At 42.1% G+C, this 24174-nt stretch overlaps 3 protein-coding genes across 3 annotated transcripts in view; 1 reads left to right on the forward strand and 2 right to left on the reverse strand.

Annotated features, from left to right (window-relative positions):
* The first annotated feature begins 416 nt into the window (after positions 1-416).
* On the forward strand, positions 417-3143 carry il17d (interleukin 17d). The gene is made up of 2 exons (XM_071481666.1): positions 417-1204; positions 2047-3143. Exons 1-2 carry the CDS (start codon positions 891-893, stop codon positions 2366-2368), a joined length of 636 nt encoding a protein of 211 aa, XP_071337767.1. The 5' UTR covers positions 417-890; the 3' UTR covers positions 2369-3143.
* An 8930-nt stretch (positions 3144-12073) lies between these two features.
* Positions 12074-16365, reverse strand: eef1akmt1 (EEF1A lysine methyltransferase 1). Its single transcript, XM_071481677.1, has 5 exons — positions 16214-16365; positions 15474-15695; positions 14565-14647; positions 13624-13913; positions 12074-12480 (listed from the first exon to the last, which is right to left on the reverse strand). The coding sequence occupies exons 1-5, from the start codon at positions 16337-16339 to the stop codon at positions 12347-12349; spliced, it is 855 nt and encodes a 284-aa protein (XP_071337778.1). The 5' UTR covers positions 16340-16365; the 3' UTR covers positions 12074-12346.
* Positions 16366-17434: 1069 nt separating this feature from the next.
* xpo4 (exportin 4) overlaps positions 17435-24174 on the reverse strand; it is a 63850-nt gene continuing 57110 nt past the window's right edge. Inside the window, exons 17-24 of the mRNA XM_071481691.1 lie at positions 23794-24000; positions 23505-23591; positions 22388-22568; positions 22132-22253; positions 21883-22013; positions 21395-21512; positions 20709-20801; positions 17435-19029 (exon numbers count right to left, since the gene is read on the reverse strand). Coding sequence (XP_071337792.1) covers positions 18832-19029; positions 20709-20801; positions 21395-21512; positions 21883-22013; positions 22132-22253; positions 22388-22568; positions 23505-23591; positions 23794-24000 — 1137 coding nt within the window. The 3' untranslated portion in view covers positions 17435-18831. The remainder of the gene's footprint in view (positions 19030-20708; positions 20802-21394; positions 21513-21882; positions 22014-22131; positions 22254-22387; positions 22569-23504; positions 23592-23793; positions 24001-24174) is intronic.

The following is a 24174-nucleotide window of genomic DNA, read 5'->3' on the forward strand; positions in this document are numbered from 1 at the left end:
AGCTTATGGCTTTTTATAAGTATAATATAATTTAAAGCTTTTCCCTCACATAAATCTTAATGACATAAATTCACAGTACACATCATACTGAGTGACAGGAGGAATGGAGATTTTAACAAACAGAAAGCACAAAAATGTGCTTTCTGTTTGTTAAAAATGATTTCTATCTATTTGTTTTTCGAGTTTGACATTTTTATGGCACCAGTGTCGACACAGAGGTTGGACTGGATCCAGTTTATCTTTAAGTGAGGTAGACTTTGGTGTGACGCCAGGATCCAGCAGCAGAGCGCGCACAGCCAACAAGTCAGGACTTCCCACTCCCGTCAGGAGATGCTCTAACCAAGGCTGGGCTCTTTGATTACCGGGGCTAGAGGTTTAAGACGGGGAGTTATCTAAGTACTTCAGTGTGACTCAGAGTTGTTCTGTTCCTGCGCGCCAACACTTCCATCGGAATTTACGCACACGTCGCTGGAGAAAAGCAACAAGAAAACACTCTCGGTGGTATCGTCTCCTCTTAAACAGCAAGCAGCAGGTGTACGACTCCCAACGCGGTTATAATTTCTGATTCTAAAGCAATTATTACTCCTGGCGACACCGTGGACGTGGGGAGCCAAAATGTTTCCCTGGCGGCGCGCCTGCGCCTCGGTCTCCACGCCAGGACTGGAACGTTTCCCTGCCGCTGGATTTACAGCTTTACAGCTTCCAACATTTCACTGGACCTTAACGGAGGAGACAACCTGTTCACGGTAAAATCCGCCTCATTTACAAAGGTCACTTGTGTTTTGATAATCTACTTGTCAGCATTTAAGACGGGCAAGGACAGCGCGCAGGAAGACCTTTTTCAGTAGATACGTATTTTCGTGCAACACCGTACCAAGAAGCGGACAGCGATGCCGTGTCGGATCCGCGTCCTCCTGCTGCTGCTGCTGCAGCTGGGTGGGTTTCTGCTGGGCTGGACGGCCGAGGCGAGCCGGATACGAAAGAAGGCCACCAGGACCCGGTCTTGCCTGGACCTGCCGGAGGAGATCTTGGAGCAGATGTTCGGGCGGCTCTCGGTCGGAGTGATGAGCGCTTTCCATCACGCCCTGGAGCTGGAGCCGCAGGACAAACTGAACCTGACCTGCCCAACCACCGCACGGTCCCCGACTGACAGCAAGACCCGCCTCCCGGTCAACCTGCTCAGCATCTCCCCCTGGGCCTACAGGTGAGAGCAGGTGAAACACTGAGGGGACAGTGTCTCACATTATGTGCAAGTCAAAATATTTGTTTCACGCAGTTGTGTGCTAGGCTACTATGTTTTTGAATTGTGATACAATTAATTATCTATTATATATATATTTTGTATATTATAATTTTCATTTATTTGCATTTAAAACTCATTGCATTTCATTAGAAAAAGCAAAAAATATCCATGAAATTTGAAGTTTATTTTCCAGTAATTCCACCATGTGCTATTTTGACATCAACATGTTTCCATGACTTGTTCAGCTGTGGATACACAAATAACGCGGTGTTGTTATTAATAACAGTGTGTATCTAAACATTCACTGGCAGAATTACTGGCAGGTTCAGCTCAGTGACAAAACTCTGAGGTCAACTTATCTCACAACCTCAAACAGCTGTGCCTGAAAAACACTAACATCAGAAATGTTGCTTTGTGATGGGATGATTCAACAAATAAGTCAATTACAACGACAAATATTCCAATTTTCCTCTCAATTCAAAATAGTACAATAGAAATAAATGATTTTATCATACAGCAAAAAAAAAAAACATGCTTCAGTTAATCATCTGTCTGACTTTGTGTTGCCACAGCAGGGACAAGGACACAACCCATGTCAGTCATCTAGTGCATGTGCTTAAGAAAGACAACACTGTGACAACTGAAGGAGGCTGAATCAAATCCAACAATGAAAAGTTTTCTTCCAGGAAGTTTGCAGACTCTCTGTAGTGTTGACGTGTGCTTTACCTGTAATTATGGCAGCAATCACCTTAAAGAATTTGAACTGTTCCTGCAAAACAAATGATGTTCATTCATCTTTGCAGGATCTCGTACGACCCGACCAGGTACCCCCGCTACATCCCGGAGGCTTACTGCCTGTGTAAAGGCTGCCTGCTCGGACCGCACGGTGAGGAGAGCGACCGGCACCGCAGCACGCCGGTCTACGCTCCGTCCGTCATCCTGAGGAGAACAGGCTCCTGCGTCGGCGGCCGCCACTCCTACACCGAGATCTACGTCTCCGTGGCTGTGGGGTGCACCTGTGTGCCGCTGCTGGAGAAGCAGCGGGACGGCCGCAGCAGCAATCAGAGCCTGGAGAGATCAGAGCCCAAGGCCGGACAGCTCAGGCCCGCAGGGAAGAAAGTGTGAAGGAAGCAGGGCTGCGCTACTCCAAAGAAGTTTTTCTGCACCGGATCCACATTTGTTGGTTTATTTTGCTTCCACTGGCACTAAAATGTAAAAAATGTAGATGTAATGATTCTACCTGTGAAGTAGAAGCACCTATAACAGTCCCTGAATGAGGGCACATTGAATATTTGGGTGAGAGAGGGTTTGATTGACATCCCTGTTTATCCTTCATAAACTCCTGGAAGGTTTTTACCTCTGGAAAGAAAAGGGGACTTTATTTAATCCACTTTCATTCCTGGCTTGATTTGACCTTGCTTTGGACTGAAACTCGGAAATGACCTGGACCTTACATAGATGTCTTGACTACAGTTGTGCAAAGATACAAAATATAAGAACAGCAAACTGAATCTGCACCTGTGGTGTTGGCTAGACTGGAGAGACTAGGCCGAAAAATCCAGAGAGGACGAGATAAACTGAGGTTCATTATGACAGTTGAAGGGTTGGTTCAGCCAAAGCACAGAAAACATATTTTACTCACTTCTGGTATTGAACCATGCAGATCATTTTGTTTTCATTTAGCCAGTTTTGAGAAATTAATCTGTGAGATTTCTGCACCACAAACAAAATTACACATCCCAGGCAGACATCTCAGAGACAGATGTCTCAGTTGGCTCATCTGCATGACTAGATAACTCTAGAAATAAATAAAACAGTCATGTTTGTAAATTGAATCAACCCTTTGAAAATTAAGCAAACAAATATTGACAGATGGAATAAAATCTCTCATTATTATCAATGATCTGATCAATGCTGCCACCTACTGATGTAAAAACGACCTGAGGCTACACTGACACACTAATAGAAGATTCATTCAGTCATTAAAACAACACACTTTAAAGATGATTGCATGTCATTTTCCAAATGTTGCACAAAAAAACACAAAGTTTTTCTTGTGAACTGGGGCCAAACATGTCCGCACATAAACAGATATTTTGATGCACAACAATGGATTTTACTGAGACACATTCCCATTTTATTTTGAATTGTATTCAAATATTTCTGATGTTATCGTTAAATTTCAGCATTGAACCTAAAAACTCTTTGTCCAGAACCTGATTTCATAATTTATAAAAAAAGGGTCGACTGTTCTTCATAGTTTTTGTTCCTTTAAATAATCACTTATTTCAGTTTAAACTTCAATTTGACTTCAAACTTCAGACCTTTCTTTCTATTTTTAAGCTTTCAATTTAAAAGGCTTTTATTTAAACTATATTATCTTGTCTCTTGGATGTAAAGTAGAAATGAGGACTACATAAAAATCTAAAAGGAAGCCACTTAAAGTTGCATTAAATTACAAAAAAACTAACATTTTTGAAAACAACTCAAAACTGGAAAGTTGTTCCAAAACATGGTCTTATGGTCAAAACCAGCTAAAGCATTTATTCAGGTCATTCCACCTTTGTCTCACATCTCAAGGGTCTCTGCATCAATTTAGCAGCTGTTAGTGACTTTTCTGGACAATGAGTCCACAGGTTCGCAGAAACTAAGTTTGTCTCTCAAAGCAACTGCACAACAAAAAATTAGCACTTGTTTGTTTCCCAGTGTCATTTAGCATTTTCAGTATTTCTGTTTAACAACAGTTGTGTGACCATCAGATCATTCAAGAGGCTAAGACAATAAACATCTACTCTTACCTTTCCCCTTTTTTAAATTTATTGTTCTGTCTTCCCGTTGAACACTGAGTGGTTGGAAATCAAATGAAACATGTAAAAGGTTTGGGAGCTGTAAATCTGTTCAAAGGCTCCCAATAAAGTTGTTTTTTTTTTTTTTACCATTTCTTTGGTCACACACTCTACATCTCCGACTCACATTCAGTTTCTGTTGATTGCTTGTTCCACTGGGTAGTGGAAGCTAATTTATAGAGTCACACATGATTTCTGACAGTTCAGTCAAACACATGACCATAATTCATGTAAGGGCCGTACTCCACACACTGAGTGAACTGATCTGGAGTCTCCTTTAATTGGTTCATATAAAATAACCAATACAATGTCAGGAGACAGTGAAACATTCTTATCACAAGTTCCCAGGGGTCTTCAAATTGCCTCCAAATTGGCTCCAAATCAGGAATATTTAATTAGATTATAAACACTGCGTCCCACTGAAAGACTGAGTGGCGGTGCGCAGTACCAGGAGGAGGGGGAGCGGCTGCCGGCTAAAGCCCAAATCCAGAACCAGTCCCGGCCGCACTTTAGGCCACAGAGTAGATCTGCTGGCAACATGCAGTCTTGAACATCTCTGTTTATAAACCGCTTTGAACCCGTTCAGAATCGCTTCTGAACCGTCCGTGCTGTGTTCTGGTCCATGTTGGACGGAGCCTTGTCCGGACACCTCCCCCTCTCCCTCAGGGCTCTTGCCCTGCTTTTTTTAATAGTACCGGCAAGAATTGAAGACTACTTTCACCCCTGATTATATGTTGAACTCTGGTTGGACAATCTAAAAGGTGTGAGGAAAACTCACAACAAACAAAATATGTCCCTCTTTTTCAACTTACATATTCTTTTGAACTAGTTTCATAGATTAGTCATCAATTAAATATATTTATGTATATACATTCAAATACATTTATGTTTGTGAAATCATGTGAACGCTGCAAAGACAGCCGCTGCAGCTACTGTGCTAAGCTAGACGAGTTAGCGTTTAGCAGGATCTCGTGTTACTTTCATTGTGATACTTTATCTTGTGTTACCTTCTTCTTTATTATAATGAGATTTAGATCCATGCAGCTTGTGCAACGCAGTATGTGTGTGTTTGTGTGTACACGTGTGCTTGTTTATGTGGCTGTGTTGGCTGTGGAGGTTGTGTGTCTGCAGCAGACAGACAGCATCAGCTGCCTACTTGAGAAATTACATTTTTTCCTGATGGCAGTCAGGGGATCACCAAAGTGATTAAGATGCATCCTAAAGGGGACATGAATGTGTGTACCAAAGGGCGATTCATCCAGTATTGTTGTGACATTTCATGAAACGAAAATGTCAACCTGATGGTAGCGTTAAAGGAAAAGTTAGCAGATCACGAAAATCATTTGACTTTATCCTCTGGGGACCATCAACGTCTGTCCAAAATTTCATGGTAAACCATCTAATACTTGAGATAGAAGAGATATTTCATTCTGGACCAACACACAGACATTGCCAGCCCCAGAGCCATCCCACTAGCACGGCTAAAAAGATTATTGTCTGTCAAAGGATGATAGAAATTTGTCTTTGATGTGGATCAGCAGAAAGTAAAAACACACTACTATACTGTACATACTGTAGATCATATCATCAGAACCCCCCTCCTCCCCTACCAAAGGAACGTCTCTCTCTATCCTGGAGAGAGATGTCAACAGGCTTTTTAAGAAGCAGAACCCCCGCAAAGCAGCCGGTCCTGACTCTGTCTCTCCATCATCCCTGAAGCACTGTGCTGATCAGCTGTCTCCGGTGTTCACGGACATCTTCAACACCTCACTGGAGACCTGCCACGTGCCAGCCTGCTTCAAATCCTCCACCATCATCCCTGTCCCCAAAAAACCAAGGCCCACAGGTCTAAATGACTATAGACCCATTGCCCTGACCTCTGTGGTCATGAAATCATTTGAGCGCCTTGTCCTGTCCCACCTCAAATCCATCACTGACCCACTCCTGGACCCCCTGCAGTTCGCCTACAGAGCCAACAGGTCTGTAGACGACGCCGTCAACATGGCTCTCCACTTCATCCTCCAGCACCTGGACTCCTCAGGGACCTATGCCAGGATCCTGTTTGTGGACTTCAGCTCTGCCTTCAACACCATCATCCCGGCTCTGCTGCAGGACAAGCTCTCCCAGCTGAGCGTGCCTGACTCCACCTGCAGGTGGATCACCGACTTCCTGTCTGACAGGAGGCAGCACGTGAAGCTAGGAAAGCACGTGTTTGACTCCCAGACCATCAGCACTGGATCCCCGCAAGGCTGCGTTCTTTCTCCTCTGCTCTTCTCCCTGTACACCAACACCTGCACCTCCAGCCATCAGTCTGTCAAGCTCCTGAAGTTTGCAGACGACACCACTCTCATTGGACTCATCTCTGATGGCGATGAGTCTGCCTACAGGTGGGAGACTGAGCGTCTGGTGACCTGGTGCAGGCAGAACAACCTAGAGCTAAACGCTCTGAAGACAGTGGAAATGATAGTGGACTTCAGGAAGAGCCCAGCCCCACCCACCCCCATCACCCTGTGTGACTCCCCCGTGGCTACCATGGAGCATTTTCGCTTCTTGGGAACCACCATCACACAGGATCTCAAATGGGAGCTGAACATCAGCTCCCTCATCAAAAAAGCTCAGCAGAGGATGTATTTCCTGAGGCAGTTGAAGAAGTTCAACCTGCCAAGGACTATGATGGTGAACTTCTACACCTCCATCATTGAGTCCATCCTCACCTCCTCCATCACCATCTGGTACGCTGCTGCCACGGAGAGGGACAATAACAGACTGCAGCGTATCATCCATTCTGCTGAGAAGGTGATTGGCTGCAATCTTCCGTCCCTCCAGGACCTGTACGCCTCAAGGACTCTGAGGCGTGCAGGGAAGATTGTAGCTGACTCCTCCCACCCTGGACACAAACTCTTTGAGACACTCCCCTCTGGCAGGAGGCTGCGGTCCTTCAGGACCAAAACCTCTCGCCACAAAAATAGCTTCTTCCCATCTGCTATTAGCCTCATCAACAAGGCTAGAGAGCCCCACTGTTGCTGATCAATTGCACCAATCACCAGAAAAAATTCCTTGTATGTGAAAACATACTTGGCAATAAAACTGATTCTGATTCTGATTCTGATTCTGATTCTGATATGACATGGTCTCACTTTGTTATTGTACACACACACACACACACACACACACACACACACACAAGCGGGGGAGCAGCAGAGATGCAGCAATAAGCTCCGATGCAGCAGGAATCCCTCTGCGCCCTCAGCGCTCAGTGGGAGAAGAGCTCTGGCTCTGATCACTTCAAACTTGTTAATGACCAGTTGCCTGTTAACACATCCAGCAGATGTAGAGCAACATTATACAGTCACTCAAACCATACAAAGTTTTTCTAGAATAGTGAACACAGTTGAGTCAGGGGTGTTACCATTAGTGACCGCTCTGCCTCTTTTCATCCAAATGATATTTTATTTTTGACCCTCTCTGCTGTTGTCAGAGTAAACCGTGCCGACCAGGTGCTCATTTAGAGCATTAAGACTGATTTTGTCCCCAAAATAAGTCACAAACAGACTTGAAAGAAAGATAAAGAGAAAATTGTGACTCTATTTCCCATGACCCCCAAGATTCATAATCTATATTCAGAAAGGCAAACACAGATATAATGCACATACACAGAGCTATATTTAACAGTTTACACATTCACAAACATGTACACATTTCAACATAAAAATAAAAAATGCATTCAAGAGGTGGGGGTTGGTAGGTGTTTGATAAAGGGTAGGCATGGGGTAGGGGAAAGTAGAGAGTGGGTGAGGTGGGTAGGGTAAGAAGGTGGAAAGGGGAAAGAAGGTGGGGTCAGGAAAAGGGGTGTCGCACTGTAGCTAACCTCTGTTTTTCTGCCCCCTCTTCTTCCTTGGCTTGTTTTTTTTTTTCTTAGCCATTTCTTCCTTTTCCACCTCCTCTGTCTGGTTCTTTTGCTCATTTTTAATGTTTTTCACCTGCTCCTCCCTCTTCGCCCCCAGAGCACCACACCTGGCCTTCCATGCTTCTTCCGTCCTGTCCAGCTCTGTCTGTTTTTCATTGAGCTGGGCCAAGACGTCAGTGTAGGCCTTTATATGCGCCTGCCTTTTTTTAGTCGCCCTTTTGAGGAGCTCATCCTTCTGTCTGAGCTCCTCATGGAGCTGATTTGACTCCTGCCTCCATTCTTTTTGCTGCAGGTGGATTTTTTCCATCAGAGACATGTTCTCTTCTTTTAGAGACTTAATCTCATTGATGGCAGCATTTTGTTGGAGCCGGTCACTTTGCAGCTCCTCCTCTTGTTCTTGGGTCTTTTCCTCCTCCCATTGCTTTTGAGCTGTGCGCTGCTGTTGCAGCTCCTGCACGTTTGTGCTCCTCTCGTCCTCTCTGTGCGACAGCTGCTGCAGTCTTTCCTGCAGAGCGCCACACCTGACCTTCCATGCTCCTTCTGTCCTCTCCAGCTCGCTCTCTTTTCTAGAAAGCAGGGCCAAGATGTCAGTGTAGGCCTTTGTATGAGCCTGCCTTTCCTTGGCTGCCCTTTCGAGGAGCTCATCCTTCTGTCTGAGCTCCTCATGGAGCTGGTTCTCTTCCTGCCTCCATTCCTTTTGCTGCAGGTTGACCTTTTCCATCAGAGACATGTTCTCGATTTTCAGAGACTTAATCTCATTGATGGCAGAGTACAGAGCATCTCTTAAGCCCTGTACTACTGAATTTTGTTGGAGCTGGTCAGTTTGCAGCTGGACTGCAGCTGGCCTGTTCTGTGTTTGGCTACACAGTGCAGCACCAAACTGCATTGGCCAGAAAGACTGAAAAACAGGAAAATACATGCAGTTTATATCTAAAATTCCAGTCCCACATTAACACAACATGTACACATATTTATACACTTGAATCTACTTTAGTCTCAGGACAGGACACCTTGAAACACTCCTCAACAGACAGCAACATGTAACCACAGCTAGCAACTCAAATTCATGCATATCCTATGAAAACCAAACATTTTTGAGACCACAGTGTAATGAAAGTGTTTGGCTAATATTTTACTTTTCTACCAAACTTAGGTTGCTACCAGATGATAACAGAAATGCTTCCAGCTCTATTAATATTTTCAGTTGATTTAAGTTTGGTTTACTTGTTTACTTGGTAAAACTTAATAATATTTGAGTCAAGATTTTTAACCAGGTCTTATACAAATGCTTGCTTAGTTATGTTACACATACTTTTTCCCCACATTTTTTCCGTTTTGAATCCACTGGTTAGAAACACTGAGAGCAAGAGCAATCTGTTTTGGTATTTTGAGAGAAAAAAAGATGCCTCATTTTTGCCAAAAAGACTCTACTGCATTCATAAAATTACCAATTTCTATTTGTATTTTTATTAAAATATATTAGAAGTACTGTATTTCTCAATCCGACTTATTGAATAATACAATTACTCAAATTGTGATGCATGAACTCAACAAACTATGAAAATGTTTTGAAGCTTTAGATAAAATATGAATAACTAGCAGGGAAAAGTGGGTTGGCCAAGAGAGGTACAGTGCTGGAAAAAAGATGTCGCTCCAGGTCAAATGAGAAAATCTTACCTGGTTTCGTTGTGTGTTCATATCAGCTCTCTGGAGAGACTGATTTGCAACAGTCGTATTTTGCAGCTCAACTTGATATTGTGAAGTAGTCTTAGAGTTTAAGACGTTTCTGATATCGTAGTTGAGGTAAATGACGTAAAAATTGGTAAATGTAGATACAGTTTGCTGTTGGTTCGTAAATGTTGACGTTCGTTTGGATCAAATACAGAGAGAGACTACTCAGCTCAGGTTGGTGGTGGAAATGACAAGTTTCAGCTGCAGGTGCAGGTTCCAAACAGAATGAACATTATGACGTCAGAGTTCTAGAGTTGTGATGTGACAGCTGAACGTTCTCATTGTGGGTTCTACTTATCAAGGTTCTAACAAAGCTCTTCAGTGGCACTTTACAGCTCCTATCTGATTCACTGTGACCAGTCATGAAGTTGTGGTAAAAGCACTATGGGAAAATATTGTCATTATTTATTATTCTAATAAGTTCAAGCCCAGAAAAACACAAACGTATTTTTATTGGTAACAAGAAGTAAACATGTTTTTTCTTGAAATTACAACTTACACATCCTGGCCCACATTGTTAAAGACATACAATAGACCAATGAACACAAAAGGTCTATAAGACTCCAACTACCAAAGGGCCTTCACTTCAGTGACTGTTCACTGTGTTAGTCTTTACAAACAGGAAAAAAATGACATATGCCCTCAGATTTGATCCTAAAACAAACAATTGGTTATTCTTAAATAAATGAATTGATTGAACAACACTGTAAAAGCTGGCACATGGTTGAGTCTAATTACTGACTAGTGGTGTATGAAGGAAGAAATGTTAAAAAACAGGAAATTAAATGTGAATATTGTCTCATTTTGTCCAAAATGCACTGGACTATAAAATGGTCCACTCAGTAGATATGTTGGTCACAGTTCTTTAATAATCAGATTCATGGGAGTTTATTTGACATTGTCAGAGACCTACTCTGGTGCCTGTACTGCTTCAGTATTGTGTCAGAAGAGAGAGGGAAGTTTTTAAGGGACTGTTTGGTTGGTTTTGTAGGACAGTCCTGAAGTAGCCTCAGAAACTGTCATTGTCAATTCTGTTGCCAGTTTATGATATACCCATCACAATTACATCACCTTCATTACAGTAATAAGTTGCAAGGTAGAAATTGACTGGAGGAATTTACTTTAAAAAAAAAAATCACAAATCCTCTAGTACTGGATCTCATTCACAATCTTGACTGTGTTATAGCTGTTGGTGAAGTATCATTTGATGACAACTGCGTGGTTTTACATTTGGAAACTAGTTCTTTTGTGCTTGTGCTTGTTTACTTAAAATGTTCAGCACAGTTTAGGCCTCTTTTTGCTGATGGACTTTGGATTTTCAGTCTGAACAATCACTTAGCTTTTAGCCAGTGTTTGCTGATGTACATTAGAATAAGTTGAGCTATTCACTGTGTTGGCTGAAAGTCAAGAGGAAATTAGTGGTTATGAGCCTAATAATCATGGGAATAAATGAGAAAAAAGGCCTTTGGTGTTCAAAGGCTCTGAGCTAACTGTGTAACAGATGTATGAATTGTAAAATCTTAATTTTTTTTGTCCTTTTAGACTGATTATTAAACATATATATGCGGGGGTGAAAGTAAGCCGGTCCGGTCCGGTCCGGTCCTGCGTCCCACTGAAAGACTGAGTGGCGGTGCGCAGTACCAGGAGGAGGGGGAGCGGCTGCCGGCTAAAGCCCAAATCCAGAACCAGTCCCGGCCGCACTTTAGGCCACAGAGTAGATCTGCTGGCAACATGCAGTCTTGAACATCTCTGTTTATAAACCGCTTTGAACCCGTTCAGAATCGCTTCTGAACCGTCCGTGCTGTGTTCTGGTCCATGTTGGACGGAGCCTTGTCCGGACATCTCCCCCTCTCCCTCAGGGCTCTTGCCCTGCTTCTGTCCCCCTCCCCTGGGAGAGAGTCCGGTGGTCTCCTATGAGCTCAGCCTTCGAGATGCGCAACACTACGTTAATGTCATTCCATTCATTGCAAAATGTCCCAAATAAAATCACTAGCAGAATAAGCAGTTGTGTTTCATGTTATTTTGTTCAATGTGAACAACACAGAGAACAGCTGGAACAGCTGTGTGTGAGATAACGATGGGGGACTTCACTCTCAGCAGTACGTGACTGCGCATGCGCATCTACTTCCAAAACACAGCGGTTGCTGAGGGGATGGGTGCGTTTGATTTATTGTGACGGGAGTACAGTAACATATTGAAATGTTTGCATGAAGTGAGGAGAGGTGAACAATATGAAGCAATGAAGGTTTTGGTCATCGTACCGGCAAGAATTGAAAACTACTTTCACCCCGATTATAAAACAGAGAAAAGCAGCAACACCTCACATAAAAGAAGCTGAAAACTAAGTATTTAGCGTTTTGGCTTTATTACAGACAATTACCCAAAACTGATGTCCGTTCATTTTTCATGGTTTGAAAAGCCAGCTGGTTACCAAATTTCTATCCAGTCAACAAGCTGTCTTTGAGTCAAGAAACTTTCTTTTCCCACAAGTCCAGTTCATTTGTAACTGTTGAGTGTTACCCACAGCTGTAAAATGTCTGTGTGATGTCCTCCCTCCATCACTCTTCTGCTGTTTCTGCTCTCAACGGTCAAAACACTGGTCAGACGGAGTTCAGCTCCTCAGCAGGACAGCAGGCGAGACGGGTAGTTGACAAAACAGCGGAACTCATTGGACAAGTTTCTGTTGTGTTTCGGCAGGAAGCTGCACATTTTCAGGTCCAGAAGCTCTTTGGCCAGATTCTCCATGATGGCTCCTGCAGAACAGACCGGACAGACCACGACAAAAAACAGTGTGTCACACAGCTACACCGGGATTGTCTCATTTTTCTTAAAACAAAATAACTTGCCATTAGAATTAGAAAGAAAGTAACAATTTACGAAGTCACCCTATTTGACATTTTAATCAATATATAAACGTTTAATAAATAGTTTATCACACATTGTAATGTAGCTGTAAGTGGATATAGGGACATTTTTAACATTTACTGATGCAATTACTTTTATTTTTTATATTGTCATTCATTATATTTTTTTATACAGACCTTTGCTGATGTCACATAATAAATCAATCAATAAATAATCATAGAAACCTGAAACATAAGACCCCCAAACCTGTTACAATGTTGGTACCAATGACTGTATATAAAGATGGAGACATGACATCCATCCATCCCTTTTCTATACTACTTATCCATGTAGGGTCGCGGGGGGCTGGAGCCAATCCCAGCTGACACTGGGCGAGGGTGGGCTACATCCTGGACAGGACGCAGGTCTATCACAGGGTTGGAGACATGACACCTCCCAAAGTGAAGCTAAAACATTTTGACTGCCCTCTGATGACTGGCTGTGTTATCACACTGGTGTATGTTCAGGTGCTCATTTTTCTGATAAGTTTGGTTTTAATTAGTTAAAACAGAAATGTGGTGTCATGATTGACAGCTGTGCTTGAGTCATGATTGGGTTGGGGGTTGTATGGGTGGGACCATTCATTTCTGGCCCAAACTACTTGGAGTACTCTCTAAAATTGTACTAAACAAGAGGAATAGAAGATTAGTAGTTTGAGTTGCAAAGCTATTTTATATCTGTCTCATTGTGTTCATCTTAACACTCACTTTGCTTTGAGGAAAAACAAACCCTTCTTCTGTTCTTCTTCTTTCATGATATGGAGCGTATGTCCCAGTTTGTGTCTCGCAGCTATTATCATTATGTTCCAACAGGAAAACCCAGGAAATTACGTAGCACAAGATTTTAAACCTCAACTACAGCTGCAATGATCATTTGCTCAATTGACTAACAGAAAATTAACTATTGTGAATTGCTTTTCTCTGTGACTGGATAAAACATTGATAAATACATGAGAGGCACAGACTGGGGTCATGAGCCGTTCCTCCTCTCACCTGTGCACAGCAGCACTTTGCCTTTACTCAGGTGCTGGATGGTTTGGGCCACTTTGCTCAGACACTCCTCGGACAGGTAGGGCGGGTCGGCGAGGACGATGTCGAAGCTCTGAGGAGCCACGTCGGCCGGAAAAGACAGCGGCTCATTGTAGTCGTAGAAGATGAAGTCATCTCCATAGGTGGCGAAGCGGCGGTCGTACTCCAGCACGACAGCAGACACCCGGTCTGAACCGTCCACCACACCCTGCTTCAGCTTCTGGTACACACTGGGCGCACTCACACACGCTATCCTGAGGGTAAGAACAAACGTTAATTTTTGACATTTTAGTGCTGGCATTTTAGTATGTGCATTTGTAGAAACAATTTGTATTTCTTTAAAAAAAATAAAAAACCCACTGTGAATAAAATCAGTGAATAAATGATGTCAAAGGTGAGGCTACACAACCACACTGTGAAGGAGGAAGTGCTTTTGTGAATATCTGTGTACAGATATAAAGCAGAAATCTGTGTGTAAAACTCAGCACTCAAAGTTCCCACACAGTGTGTTACACTGAAGTTACAAGTATGACTTTTGACCCTGTCTTTACACCTGAATCTGATTGGACAATGACAATCCAATCACAAAGCAGAGTACAATCAGAGGGCAGGCGGTCCTGTTGCCTCCATCTCTGCCGCACATCCTGAAAAGTGTAGAAGGTCTTCAAGATGCATGACAACGTGGGCTCCTCCATGACTGAGGTGGGTTTAATTATATTTCATGATGCTGTAGAAAGTAAGAGTTAACGTGCTGTGTATGGATTTTAACCCACCTGAGCCACAGAGGAGCCCCCCCCCCCTCTACATGGGCCTGTGTCTGCAGTTTAACAGTCGTATGTTGCCATTTAAGATAAACTCTAGTTTGCAGGGCCACAGAGTGTGTGCGTGCTTGTGTGTAGCTTTACCTGCCTCCCTCTCCAGCTTCACGTACGACCTCCTCGGCTAACTGAGTTGCTGTTTCATCACTGTACCAGAACTGACTCATATGCTGGTGGACACACACACACACACACACACACACACACACACACACACACACACACACAGGTATCAGTTACTTGTATAAGTTTATCAACAACAACATAACATCTGATCTGATGCCAATACTGACATTTTAACATTAAAAACTGATTTATAAAACGATGTGGCTGCAAACATTTATGGCTGTACATTATGATTATCACTTTATCTGTGGATTCTTTTTTGTTTTTTTGATTAATTGGTCTATACATTTCCAGAAATTGTGAGAAATTCCCATTAGTAGCTGCCTTCAGATGTCTTATTTTGTCCAAGCTACAATCAAAAACTCACTTCTACGAGTGTACTGATGCTCAAATAAAAGACAGAAAAACTGCTCATTTTCAACAGTAAGGTGCTGGAATCAAGTTTGACATTTCTGTTTGGTAAAACCTCGCTAACACAAATTTCATTGGGAGGATTTGAAGCCATTTTTCTTTTCTGTTATAACGAGTTAAACATTCTCTGATTTCACTTTATCCCATGTGAGGATTTGGATTTGGTCTGGTGGTCACATAAAACAAGTTCTGGAAAACCATAATGGACTTTTTCAATTGATAACAAAATAATAGCTGAAGCTCTACAGTGGAGTCTGATGATCATAATGACAACAAAACCTTACAATTACCTGCTTCTACTGCATCATGAACTGTGTTGTTATTGAGCTATTTTGTATATTATACGCTATTAAAATATATCTTCATTTTTACTGCATCAGCACTGAATGAACCTTGAAACAGACAAACACATGCAGTGTCAGCTTTTCTGTCTCCTGTTCCTAAATCCAGTGAACTCACCCAGTCCTCCTCCACCGCACCCACAGCGAACTGGTCTGATGGGGTCGTGCTGTGAGCCGGACCAGTCATGGTCTCGTTGTAAAAGTCCTGCAGGGCGGCCAGAGTGTGAGCTGACAGCGTGGGAACGTCATCGTCACTGTCGCTCATGGCTGACGGAGGAGAGGAAGAGGAGGAGCAGGGCAGCGGTCCTTTAGGGATGAAGAAGCAACACAACACCTGAAACTAAAAGGAAAATATGATTATTGATGTTTAAAGTCATGCATTGAAAATATTACTTACGTTAAAGCACAAAAGTTTTGGCAACAAAATATACTTAAAGTAAAAGTACTCAGAATGATATGTATTGTAATATTGGACATTAATAACTGATGCATTAATGTGTACATGTGCATCACTTTAACACTGCAGCTGATGGAATAAGGAGGAGCCACATTTAATTAATGTTCAGTTTAGATTGACACAGTTTTAGTGAGGTGATGATTCAACTGATTTTGGAGGATTTTTAACCTGTTGACTGACTTGTACTGGAGTATTTCTTAGTGTTGTAATAGTACTGTTTCTTGACTGAATCCTCCCTCCATCACTGTTTCTATCTGACAAACTGGCCCTGCTTCAGTGGCTGTTGCACCTTGCTGAACGCTGCAGTGAGCTCTGATTCAGCCCTGTGGACATTTATCCTGCTTTAACCACGTTCACTCACAACAACAAGCGTTAATAAAACACTTCATTCATATCATTACCTGTTGTTCCGTCAATGAGCCGCTAATGAAACTGACTTCACTGATGAAGACTCCTCTGATTAACACACAGTGAACAAACCAGATCAGAGACCCGTCCCGGTGAGTGACATGTTGTGTTGTCACCATGTGACAAGTCGCAGGATGATGACGATGCGGCTGTAGAAAGTATGGGTGTTGCCGAGGGACAAAACAGTCCGGAAAAGACAGCGCTTTATCTCTTTCTATGAGCGCTATTATATAGTCTACAGTCTTATATAGCCTCTTTCAATGAAAATCTGGAATAATTTATTATGTCCAGAAACAAACCTTAGTCTTTGGAACTTATATATTTGTTCATCAGTTCACTTCTGTCATTGTGAATTATAACGTTCTCTTGTCACTCAATGGCACTTAATGAAAAACCACACTGAGTAAAAAGAACTTAAAGCAGAAATCAGGTTTAAGAGGTTTAGATATCACTCAAGTGCAATAATAGATATGTACAAAGGTCACTTCAAAACTTTCTATACGCAGTAAGGCTGGAGGAAAAAAAGGTTTCAAATCCTACATAACATATATCCCACTAATGTTTTTGTTTTACTCCCCTCAGCTGCGTGGACAAATACATATTCTATCTGTATTTAAAACGAACTATTTCACAGCTGCCTGCTCATCCTCTTTCTTTCAGAGAGTTGAAAAATGGATTGGACCTCAGTAACTGATAATGAAATAAAGAGTTTGATTCTGTAAATAATTTGAATGTGCACATGTTGATGTATGAACCTGTACTTAATAAAGCTCTGTCTTTTGGGAGCGTTTGTTCTGTGCAGAAGGTGCATACACCAACTTATGAAGAATTAAAATGTAAGTTAAAAATAGTCAAACATACTGATGCCTAAGTTGATCAGTCCTGCACACACGCCGGATAACTCTGGCCCCAGAAACTGTCTGGTCTATAATTTCTCTACCACTCCAAACAGGCTAAAATTGATTAGTGTTTAATACTGTCAATTATCTTTTTTATAAAATGAATGTAACTCACCCTGTTTCACTCTGCTGTAGAGAAAACAAAACTGCAATCGCAACATTAAAATAATGAATCAAACCTGATCCTTCCACACACAGGAAACGTTAGGAATATTCACAGCTGACCGAGCCCTGAGAACAAATCCAGATCCTTTGTGTGTGATTGTGTCATTCATTTCATTCGTCCAGACAGTTATTAGTCCTAACACTGTGATAAAAAGTATAATCAATAACTTTATTTATTACTAAAGTAGATAAAAGACATTGCAAACAGACACGACACATGTTAAGGAAAATGCAGAGGCCAGAACATTTTATACAATAAGTTTATGTACACTTTTACACTTCATTAACAAAACAGCCATTCTACAATAACCAGGATAGTGCTCTGAACGAGGAGGAATCTGTCTCCAACATAATGCTTCAACAAGTGGCTCTGCTCCTTTTTATTTGGTTTGTTATTGCTGTCCTTCAACTCCAACAGTCTCTGCTTCGATCCAGTGTGTGCTGAAGAGTAAAACGGTGGATGTGCTGCTGTAGAAAAAAAAACAAACTACTGAAATGAATCTGATAAAGTTTAGAGGCCCGATCTGTCTTGCGGGCCTTCATCTGTCCAGAGGGAGGCGGCTGCAACGTCGTACTACAATCCAAAATATCAAACTGCAAAAGGTCAACACAGAAAGTTGCTCCCTCTTTAGCTGAATTCAGACAATGTTGAACTCATACAGCTCTTCTTGCTGTCTACTGGCATATAAAAACATTTCAGTCTGTTATATATATGTGTATATATATGTACACCCTTTAGTGAAATGCAATCTGATTTTGGTTTTTCTGTCATCGCCAACAATCAAGCGGGGCTGGCCATACCTTTGTTGTCATGGCAACATGTCACGTGTGTGTAGTGTTGTGTGCACGTGTGTGTGTGTGTGTTTGTGAATGTGTGTGCATCTGCTGCGTTTTTGGCGAATGGCAGGCACAGTTGACGTGTCTTGTCAGTTGATGTATGACGTGATTCTCACACACACACACGCACGCGCACACACATACACACGGAACAATCAACAAAACAAAGGCACTCTGGGAAAGATTGGGGCGACATGTGTGTGTGTGTTTGTGGCAGAGTGGAAACTGTTAAAAAGAAGTGTGTGTGTGTGTCGTCAAGGCGCCTCTAACACCTTCATCTATGAACCCTCACACTGGAAAATACCTCTTCACGTTTCAATAACAGCAACTTGTTTTACCCTTTGTGTGTGTGTGTGTGTGTGTGTGTGTGTGTGTGTGTGTGTGTGTGTGTGCGCGCACTCTGGCAGCCTCCAGGCACATGAGGAGGGGGAGGACAACCCCATCAACATCAGCCGCTGCTCCGCCTCTCTCTCGTCATGATGTGCGTTACAGTTGGGGAGGAGAACAAAACAAAAGAAACCCGAGGAGGCGAACACGGGGTCAACATTCAGGCGTGAGATGATTCCCCGGCAGGTGCAGAGACAGAGGACCTCAGAGCTGTCTCTTCTACCCATAGTTCATAGGGATGAAGCCAGGGTGGGTGGGGGGTGGAGTCTCTGACTGGTTGCTTTTCAAAACGATGGAACGAGGCGGAGTCAGTTTCTCAGTGGTTATTTGACGCAGAGCAGGCCGCCCACGTTGGCCACAAACTCCTCCAGGCTCTTCAGGAAGGCGACCTTTTGTTTTCGGTCCATTGTGGGCGGTGTGCTGCTGGCCGTCAGCTTGTTGAAGGCGTCAGCCAACCGCTGATAGATGACGGCGTCCCTTTGAGAGGAGAGCAGGGTCTCCACCAGCTCCGAGTACTCCGCCTGCAGGAGGAGAGCGACAGATAAGATCAGACTCAAATAAAGGAAAAGTGCGAAACTAGAGTTCGACTGATTCAGTGAGCAAAGATGTTTGAGCAAACAGTGTCGTCACTATACTGTTTATTTTATTATAAAAGGTCATTTTTCAACTGTCAAAGATCCTGTAAACAAAACTGAGACTGTAAAAATAAACTCATACTTATGGTGGACAAACTGTAATCATGACACTAAATACCTCAGACCTAGTTCGTCATTTCTATTCTGCAGTTCCTCGTCATTTACTGGCCGACATACTCACAGACACAAAAAGTCTCTGATTACAATTCTTCAATAATCCAATTTGAGGGATCCTTATTCAAACTGTCAGAAAGTACGGAAAAATACCCGTTGGAATTTCCTAAAGTCAAAGGTGACATCATCAAATTGTTCGTTCTGACCAAAATTTAAAAAAGTTCACTTTATTATTAGACAAAGAAAAGCAGCAAATCCTCACAATTAAGATGCTGTTTGTTGTAAAATCACTAACAGGCAAAGATACATTTCAGCTGATATGTGATTATCAGGTGTCAGTGCTGGTTTTAGTCTCAAAAATCAACTACTGGGGGCTGAGACCATGAACCTCATCGTCTCATCTCTCTCTTCCTTCAGTCCCTGTCGTCTTTCTGCCATTACCTCAATAATAAAACCATAAATTCCTTCAAAAAATAAAATAGTTAAAATAAAATAGTACAGATGCAAGTATTTTAATTTTCTGTATGTATCATAGGTTGGTTTTCACAACAATGGATAAAATATTTTATGTGTAAAGCAAAAGAATGAGAAAAATCAGTTAAAAGAAGTCAGAGTATATAAACTATATAGTGTAAGTCAAGTCTTCAGTCTTTATGTGCAGTGATGGTTGGGTTAAAAAAATGCAATGAAAACATCTGACAGTGATTTGCAGGCAGTTTAAAAAGAGTGATCTAGAAGTAAACAGCTTCCTCACTATCAGATCCATCATTGACTGAATGAACCGTCAGAGTGGAGCTGTGTTTGTACAGAACAGACACTAGAGGGCGTCTGCAGTCACGGAATAAAACTTCCTGTTCCTGCTGAGAGCTGCTCATTTTCTTGTATAAAGGTGACACTTTATAATGTTTAGTTATATTTAACCATGTGGCAGAAATGAGGCCAACGTCTCTCCTGAAGACATTTCTCATGTCGTGTTTGGTCGACTGCTGTTGTTACCGAGGTGGACGTCAGCAGTGACTCCTGTGGGACTTCACAACAGACAGAGCAACAACACAACCAGGAGGAAACATTTGTCACCACCAACATTTGTGCAGCAAAGAAGGAATAACTACTTGATCGTGGGTTTCAGTCTGAGATAATTCTATATCTGACCTGAAGACCACTTTATAAACAAGACCCCTGCTTAGAAGAAATCTGACTTTAAAAACCTCCACAAAAGCCCAGACTAAGCGCCTTCAAAAAGAAAAGAGCTCAATCATCTAAAAAACCTTCAGCTACTTTACACAGCAACAAAATCAACTGAACAAAAGCAAACTACCTGCTGTTCAGTGATATTATGTCTACATGTCATTTTTTTATGTTTATTCTGAGCATTTCTTCTTTGAGCATCAGCAGATGAAACCACTGGAGCATCCTGACTCCAGCAGGTGTGTCAGTAGTCACGTACTCACCTGGTGCAGGCACACGAGTGTGTAAAGAGCTTCTCCTGCTGCCACCGTCATCTCTGTGTTGTGTTTTTGCAGGACCAGCATGTCAAACACCAACTGAAGACACAGGACGGAGCACGGGGAGTGAAGAAAGCAACAATTATTATAATACAAAAAAGTGTACATTCACAGTAGTTTGGCAAAGAAAATGTTTTTTTCTTTTTTTCTGCTGACAGTTAGATAAGACTCATGTCTGTACAGTAATCATCGCTTTGCTGTCCACAGGTAACAAAATCCACCTACCAGCTAAACTCTAAAGCTCCATAATTACCATGCTGCATCTTATTTTTTTGATCTGTACAAAAACATCTGTGAGAAACCGACATGCTGTGGTTTTTATGGGGGGGTTTGTGACAGACTATTTTCTGGAGGGACAGAGCAGTGACTTCTTGAAAAGAAAAATATGAGATCGTATCTCAAATTTTCAAACAGTTCTTTTAAGACAAGAGCACATCAGTGAATTTTATTTCCTTTGTCATTCATGACGTTTACTCTTGTTTAGATTTATTTGTTCCAGGAAAACGTCCTGACAAATTTTATTTTAAAAGGTGACTTTTTTAAAATCGGTGTTGTGTTAAGTAGATTCATTATACATCATTATGTTTTCATGTTTCATCCCAGTGACACACACAGCCTGGCATGTGTTATACCTTGAGGAAGTGACGGGTGGCGATGAAGAGAGGTGTGTCCTTCTCCTGGTTTTTGGCACACTGTTCAGCCAGAGGAGACAAAGCCTCCAAACACAGCTGGCTAATCTCTGAACTCATCCTGAAAACAGACGTTAAGGAGCAGAAACCACCAAAAAAGACAGGAAGAAAACAAACTTTTTTTTTTACAACCATCTTGAGAAATTCTGCAGCTGCACCAGGCAGATCGATGCCTCCAGATGGAAGCAGGAGACAACGTATGACAAATGTGATCACACCAGTCATCTTGTCAGTTAACATCAGGATGTGATTCTCCTCTCTGCTGTGGCTCAACTTTGAGATTTGAAAAAAAACACCTTTTCACATCTGGTAGTGAGCAGGACTGCAACTGTACAACTGTGCTGAGGACATATTTGTTCTCGTTCTGAAGCTCAACACTCAGCTGTAAATCAAAAGTAACAACAACAACAACACAGTGAGCTGGAGGATACGAGGTCATTCCCAGCTCTAGTGAGAACATGAGGCTCTTGAAGAGGTCTTCAGGCAGCTGTGGAATCTTCTCTGGGAAGATCTCACAGATGAAGGTGATGAGTTTGTAGTACTGGTTACACAGAGAAGGGAACTGGAGAAACAACGAGGTCGGGATCAGTGTGAGCACACAACATGTCTTCGAGACAGATTCAACTTTTTAAAGCACACACAGGAATCAAACACAAAAAAAACATGTTGTGTAGTTTTACCTTGAGCAGGTCCTGAGACATGAGTGGAAGAACAATATTGACGCCATAAAGAACCACATCTGCTGCTGATACTGTCCTGTTGGAGGCTGGCGTTCCCTGGTCTTGGTTTCGAAACACCTCATCTAAAAAAAAAAACAACAACAACAACAACAAAAAAAAAAACATCTCAAGTAAATGCAAACACAAAAGTCTTCTAAAGTCTGCTCTCATTGGCCATAGATTTCTAGTCGTCATTGAAAACATTGAGCCAACAAACCTGTGTCACTGAAGTCGATGAACTCTTTGGAGAGCAGGTTTGTGAGCAGCTCCATGATGAGCAGCAGGTCCTGGTACTGGTCCTCCTCGGCCGTGGCGTCGCTTCGCTTCCTGCTCTGGTTGTTCTTGGAGTAGACTTGCAGCAACGTGAGACAGGCCTCGTACAGTTTCATGGACTTAGTCTGAATGAGGAGAGGAGAAAATGTAGCATCACAGTTTATGTCTCGCAGAGTTTCGTGAACCCAAAAATTTACATGAAGTATCACAACTTCTAACTGCTACATCTAAATACTCCTGAGACGTAAAAACAGCAGGATCTGCTGGTTTGTTTGAAACTAAAATAACAGGTTTTTTTTAGCCACATGCAAAAAGAAAAAAAAAAAACACCCTTGAGTTGATAAGCTGAACTCATTGTGTATTTAAACATCCAACAGCTACAGAGCAACATACTCTGTCATTTGGAGCAAATGAAGTCACATTTTCATACTATTTGCCTTTTTTTTAGCTCAGATTTTGGTCTCTACCAACTCTTGAAGGACAACTCTTGAAAACAGCTTCTGCTGCTCAGTTTGGCAGGAGACACCACTATGAGAGCTGTGAGAGTCAACCAACAATAATATTTTTTTATTAATCTAATAAAAACAACAATAATAATAATAATAACAAAAACAATAATTGTTATAGTATTTTTAACATTGTCATATGACACATTGTTTGTGTCTCCAGAAAATCAGTAATGCACTTACACAAAGCTGTTGACTTGCAAGACAAAAAGACAAAATGAACAAAATCACTGTGGAAACTGACACAGCAAAGGAAAAGATTTCCCGACTTGTAGTCTGTAGTTTGGGTCAAGCTCCACATTCAATGGATCCTACATTTCCCATAATACAACTTGATTGCTGCATGTGTTTAAAAAGTTTCATGTCCATAGTTTGAAAGAGACTTTCTATTTCAAATTTGTCATCTCTAAGCTCAGCTGAGAAAAGTCAAATGACGTCACTTGACATCAAATTCAAATAATTAAATTAAAATAATCAAAGATAAACATTTGGCAGCATATGGCTGAGAAACAGTGGCACCTACTTTTCTTCAGGTATTCAGGATGTGCCACTCACCTCTCCCAGGTAGCAGATCTGCTTGTGAGCCACTTCCACAAAAACCTCAATAATGAGGTTGATCGTCTCGGGCGTGTTGCTGTAAACCTGCGCAACAAAAAAAGTCCACAATCAGACTGAATGTGAATTTCGTGTAGACACTTTCATCATAAAATAAACACTGATCATTGTTTTTATTCCTCTTCCGTCACAGTAACGTTGGTGCAGAGCGTAAAGCTATTTAAGGATTCCTCTGAATTGTGAGGTTACCTTTCGCTGACTTCAGTTCACCTTCCCACCCCGCTCTTACCTCCATGAGGCCGATGCAGCTGGACAAGAAGTCCATGAGGAAAGAGAAGAGCGAGGCCACGTTGTCGATCTGCGTCGCCTCTGCAATGCCGCACAACGCCTCTAACGTAGCGACGATTTCCTGTTTGACGGCTTCTTCCTGGCTGATCTGAGCGAAGTTCTCCTGGTTTATGAGGTTGAGGAAACGCTGCTGAAGAGGATGAAGCACCTAGAGGGAGAGAAACAGCGTTCAGAAGGGACACACGGTATATCATCTGTCATTTTGAAGTAGGCTGTAGACGTTTCAGTGGCTCAAATTCAAGTAATTTCATATTTTTAAAAGAACCAAGTAAAGGTTGAAGATAAAATACAAGGTTTGCAGTTTTTAATCACAAAAGTTCAC

This window comes from Trachinotus anak, unplaced genomic scaffold (assembly GCF_046630095.1).
Source record: "Trachinotus anak isolate AG129_WGS33_773 ecotype Australia unplaced genomic scaffold, CSIRO_AGI_Tana_v1 ptg000001l, whole genome shotgun sequence".
In the NCBI taxonomy this organism is placed as follows: domain Eukaryota; kingdom Metazoa; phylum Chordata; class Actinopteri; order Carangiformes; family Carangidae; genus Trachinotus; species Trachinotus anak.